This window comes from Aplidium turbinatum, chromosome 15, assembly GCF_918807975.1.
Source record: "Aplidium turbinatum chromosome 15, kaAplTurb1.1, whole genome shotgun sequence".
Taxonomy (NCBI): Eukaryota; Metazoa; Chordata; class Ascidiacea; order Aplousobranchia; family Polyclinidae; genus Aplidium; species Aplidium turbinatum.
The window spans coordinates 7,291,620-7,297,375 of NC_137486.1; the positions used below are offsets into that span (position 1 = coordinate 7,291,620).

At 38.7% G+C, this 5,756-nt stretch overlaps 1 protein-coding gene across 1 annotated transcript; it reads left to right on the forward strand.

The window, feature by feature from the left end:
• The first annotated feature begins 1,184 nt into the window (after positions 1-1,184).
• Positions 1,185-5,007, forward strand: LOC145784763 (uncharacterized). Its single transcript, XM_082596611.1, has 5 exons — positions 1,185-1,388; positions 2,584-2,766; positions 3,593-3,753; positions 4,226-4,350; positions 4,820-5,007. Exons 1-5 carry the CDS (start codon positions 1,185-1,187, stop codon positions 5,005-5,007), a joined length of 861 nt encoding a protein of 286 aa, XP_082452737.1.
• Positions 5,008-5,756: the final 749 nt, after the last annotated feature.

A 5,756-nucleotide genomic window follows, 5' to 3' on the forward strand; every position in this document is an offset into this window, starting at 1 on the left:
CTCCACCAAATGTGCTGTAGCTTTCTCATTTCTGCTCGGATTTGAAAAATTTTACCATCGTTGGAATGCACGATACTGCATCTATCCGAATTCATTGGTTGCAAGTTTAAAGTATGCATTATATTGATCTAGCGCTAACTTAAACTTTACTATTTTGTACCAATTCTCAGCAATTCATTTTTTACAATAAAAATATCAAACCAACACAAATTAAAAGAGTATGTCTTGCTTTATTTATATGTTAACTTTCACATTTATATCTAATCCACAAAACGAGCAATCGTTGTTCAAACGTAACCGCTCGACGAAGCTTTTTACCAAAACAATGCAAACACAAAGCGATCAGTTTCGAGTGTTCATTACAAGCCGCCCCCAGTTTGATGCGATCGGTGAATAGTGCCTCCACCAAATATGCTGTAGCTTTCTCATTTCTGCTCGGATTTTAACAATTGTACTATCGTTGTATGGCATTATGCTTCATCTACCCGAAGGGATTAATTGCCAATCTAAAGTAGGCACTATATTTATGTAGCGCTAACCTAAACTTTACTATTTTGTACCAATTCTCAGCAATTCAATTTTTACAATAAAAATACCAAACCAACACAAATTAAAAGAGTATGTCTTGTTTTATTAACCTAACAACTTTCACGTTTATATGTTATCCACAAAACGAGAAATCGTTGTTCAAACGTAACCGCTCGACGAAGCTTTTTTTCAATGCATTTTTCAAGGCGATTCGATCGTGGTTCAGTATAAGCCGCCCACAGTTTGCTGTGATCGATGAATACTGCCTCCACCAAATATGCTGTAGCTTGCTCATTTCTGCTCGGAATCTAACAATTTTACTATCGTTGGATGGCATTATGCTTCTTCTATACGAATCAGTTAACCCTAGTTCACAAATAAACACTGGAGCCATTAACTGATGGTTTAAACTTTACTATTTTGTACCAATTCTCAGCAATTCAATTTTTACAATATAAACATCTAATCGACAAAAAAATTATGTGATTTAACAAGTCACGGATTTGCTGATTGGGTGACTAGACTAAGTTGTCAGATGTCCCGCTCTCTTGTGACATCACAAACCGGCCTACTTTTTTTGATTGTATGAATCTTTGAGACTGCACATAAAGGTTTCTTTTGCATTTTATTATACATGCTTCGGACATTCAAAAATAATGGCTTCCAGAAATTTGCATGAACTAAATTACAGTGATATGCACTCAATGGGAGTGTTTTCTTCCACAAGCAATGCAATTGCATGGCTTAGGGAGTACAGATTGCTTGCTACAAGATGCATTTGCCCTAAATGTGGAAGCAACATGTTTGATGGAGTGAAAAGTAGTGTCGCGGATGGAATAGTGTGGCGTTGCAGACAAAAGGTAAGAGTTAAATCAGTTTCCAAAGAGTCTGATAAATGTATTTTACAATGTACAATGCCCAGTCGGGGGCCGCAGATAGTGTTCTCGCGTGTTGCATGCGGCCCGCGGGCTGCACTTTAAACACTACCGGTTTATGGTTACTTTGATTCCGCTTAATGACCTTTGTTATGTTGTATTGTTGCTCATGCCAACGCAGACGTTTCACTGAATTCTACTTCTCTCCATAGGTGCTCACTGCCCATGAAGAGAAATAGGGGGAAGGCGGGGCAAGTTGTGCAACGGGGCAAGTTGTGCAAGTCCCTGTTTGAAAGGAAATAAAGAGCGTAATGAATCTTTAACGCCGTTATTATATTTTACCTATAATGCCTTTGAAGCCTTGAATCGCAGTTATCAGATTTTTGGGCAGGTCAGGCTTGATCAACGATATAAGGTGTTTAGGTCTTAGGATCTGAATTCGCATGCAAACAAAATTTTGATTTTTGGGATGCACAGTAGAACTAGTCAAACTTTAGCAGTAGGGGTCAGTAGACATGATGTAGTTGTATTTTCGCAGGTAAAATTTCTTCGTGCATTTGTTAGTTTACTTGAAATTTTTTGTTCTTTAAAAAAAAGTGTGAATGGGGCAAGTTGTGCAATTGATGACGGGGCAAGTTGTGCAACTGTTCGTGTAAACCGCCTTTGTTAATTTACAAATGTTGTAGCCTATTAACCATTTTAACACAGTTTCAAAGTCTGGAGATAGTGAATGAATGTAAAAATAGCTGATTTGTTAAATTGTCTGTACTTTTGCTGGCCGTAATATGTTGCTCAACTTTCCCCTAGACCCTACTGTTGCTCAACTTACCCCATGGTGCTACACAGCTTGCCCCATGGTGCTGCACAACTTGCCCCGGAAAAATAATCCGGGGCAAGTTGTGCAATCGTTACTTAAACTTGAATACAGTGCAAAGTAATAAATAAAACCAACCAGTTTCTGTCTTAAAACTTGGTTTATTAGCATGTTTTTGAAATGCAATACTTGAGTCTTCGAAAAAGTTAGTGAAATAAAAAAGATTAGATTTGAAAAAAAACCTGCTCAACTTGCCCCGCCTTCTCCTACCGGAGACAAAGTTATATTTAACCTTAAAAGTTTAATTATATCTTTGAAATTTTTTTTCAATATTTAACCATTTTTATTTATTACATTTCTGTGTAGACTTGCAGAACCACGAGTTCTATTCGCAAGGGTTCGTTTTTTGAAAAATCTAATTTGAACCTCACAACTGGCATTGAATTAATTTTTCTTTGGGCCGAAGACGAGTTACTACAAAGAGGAATTCGTCGCTATGCGAGAGTTAGCAAAGCAACAGTGGTGCAGTGGATGGCTTTTCTACGTGAGGTTTGTTAATTTAATGCAGCTATAGGTTATATGTTGTACCAGTGGCGTAGCCAGGAATTTTTAAAAGGGGGGTTAAGCCCGACGGCGTCTTCGCCAAAGGCGACACTCAGCGGCGGGGGATCTGGGGGCCTCCCCCAGAAATTTGTTAAAAATTACTTTGAATTTGGTGCATTCTGAAAGCATTTTCAACAAAAATGTGGGTATAAATATTCCTGTAAAATGGTGCTGTACGGTGGCATAGCAAAAGGATAACATCATGTTTTCTTGGGCATTTTTCGGTAATAATGCTAAGTCTCTATGTTTTCTTGTTGCTAATTCCTGGCTGAGATATTTGAATGCTTGGTATTGGCAAAACTCGCTCTTTCAATGCAGTTTCGTTTAAAATAAGGCAAACTTTGTTTTAGGGACATAGAAACTGAAAGCATTATTCTCAATGTCGTGACGTCACACGCGTGCCAAAGGGGGAGTTGTAACCCTCCAATTTAAAGTAGAGAATAATAAATCGTTTTAGAAATTTTAGATTGACTGTTTAATTATTTTGGATTTGATTCACTGATTTTTGATTAAACTGTTAGTGAATTTGCTCAATGTACACTTGCAAAACTAAGATTGGCCTTGTTATAGCTATTTTTTTTTTGAAATGTGTGAAGGTACGCCGAATGACAATAAGACCTCTGCCGGTACGCTGTATAAAAAAGTTTGAGTAGCACTGATCTACGCCACTGCCCAATCGTTACGTTGCTAAGGTTTCAAGGGGATTCTAGCCTAGCTCTCGATTACGCCTTTGAGGTAGTTTCAATAGTGATATATTTTGGTAACGTTGCAGGTCTGTTCTGAAGATCTGTTGCGAAATATCCATCAGATCGGTGGACCGGGGCACGTCGTGGCCATTGACGAATCTCTCGTCGCACGACGGAAACCTGGGAACGCACAAGGGCGTCCAGTGCCCCAACAGTGGATGTTCGGTGGAATTGATACCACAACAAAGTAGGTGACAATACTAACATGTCACGTACTTTCTTGATATGTTTGATTTATCTAAGTCCAAAATATCACTAACATTCTGGTATGGGGTAAGAATTATATTCTAACTAAACAATTTCGAAATAAAAAGCAAAGCAATTGAGCTTTTACGGTCAACGACCTGTTATTTTGGCGCCTTCAACCTCTGAAACATGCTTAGCCCAACAAGATTTTACATTGCCTGTTTCGATCGGAAAGAAGAAGGTTACTCAGCCTTGTTAATCGTTAAGTTATGATAACAGTTTTCAGTCAACATCTTTGTGGTGAAAATTCTGCATGGTAATAATTGCTTAGTGGTTAAGTCTAGCGAACACAGTTGATACAACAATTGGCCAATATCTTGTAATCGATAGGCTACTTGTTATTTGTAGACAATAAACTATGATACGTCAATAAACACCATGTTTGAAGTGGTTGTAATTCCAATTTTTGTTAGGGAATGTTTCATCAAACTGGTGCCACGCCGAGACCGAGCCACTCTCGAGGCGGAAATTGTACGCTACATTGCTCCTGGCACTGAAATCCATTCCGACGAATGGGGCGCATACTCCAATTTATCTAGTGAGTGTTTGTTTCTCTTTCACTTTCATTGCAAAGATGCAATAAAGTCAATAGGCCTGTGTTAGCCTAGTGTCCCCGTTAAATAAATAACAAGGGGCTGCGTCTAATCATCTGCAGTTCTCGACACGTAGACTAACCACAAGTTTCTTAGTGTATTTGATAGAAAGAATTTCAAGAAGTTTTAATGACCGTAGCCTAGTGATACGGGATTGTGGGTAATAATCGTCTAAACGAATTTATGTCAAAACAATCATTTAGCATGCTACTTGCCAGATGAATGGAACGTTTTGTAGCAAATCTTTTAATTTAAAAAAGGATTATAGATCATTTTGAATACATCATTTTTAATAGATCATTCATAAAACAAAACATTATAGCCTAATTATACAGCACTTCATATTGCATTTTTTAGATCTTGGATATGTACACCAAACAGTTAATCACAGTTATCGATACGTGTCTGCCACAGGAGCTCATACCAATCACGTAGAAAACATGTGGCTCAACAGCAAAAGGAAGCTAAAAAGAATGGGGGGTACCAGCAGAGATATGATTCCTGGCTATTTGGATGAATTTATGTGGAGGCACCAATTCGCACGGGAACAGTACTTTCCAGAAGCTGTTCGAGCCATTGCCGAATCATATCCGCTGCTGTAGTATCCCCAACGCCCATTCAAAAGCTCTTTTTAGGGCTACCAAAACAGCCCTTTTTAGGGCTACTCAACAATACAAAGAGTAGTCCATGTTGTGCGAATTTTACACTTAAAAACGACAAAGCTTTCACAGCCATAACAGAGAAATTGTTTCGTTTGTTTGGGTAGGTATGCTATAGGCTACTCTCTAAACAATTCTGAGGAGAGAGAGTTTAAACTTGAATTGTGTTGCGTGTACTTTGAAGTGAAGAAGTTACCAAAACGGCTAGCGTCTTGCTCTTGCTCTAGCTGTGAGAAACATCAGTTTGTCCCATTATGACATTTATACTGTAACACTTTTGTCTTGAACGCGTTGCGACAACATAGCCCACTGTACAGACAATGACACATCACAGATGCAATACAACAAAAGCCGAGACATATAATCAGTACATTGACAAGGAGGTATATTTTTTGGACTCGGACCCGAGATGATTTGAGGGTCCCGCAACCCTTCCGAGAGGTCCTGGAAATTTAAGAAACTAAGTCGTATATTTATACAAAGTGCGTTTTTGTTAGAAGTGCCTTGATTAGGGGCCCGCTAATCTCATGGGCACCGAGCAGGTGCTCCGAGAGGGGGAGGGAAGTCGGGCAACTTTCTCCTCTAGCAAAGTACTGTAAAGGAAAAACGAGTAGTTTTTCGTTTATTTAAGTTTGAGGGGGTCCCATTTTTGCCACAAAAACAATAGTGTACCAATTTAAAAAATTAACAAA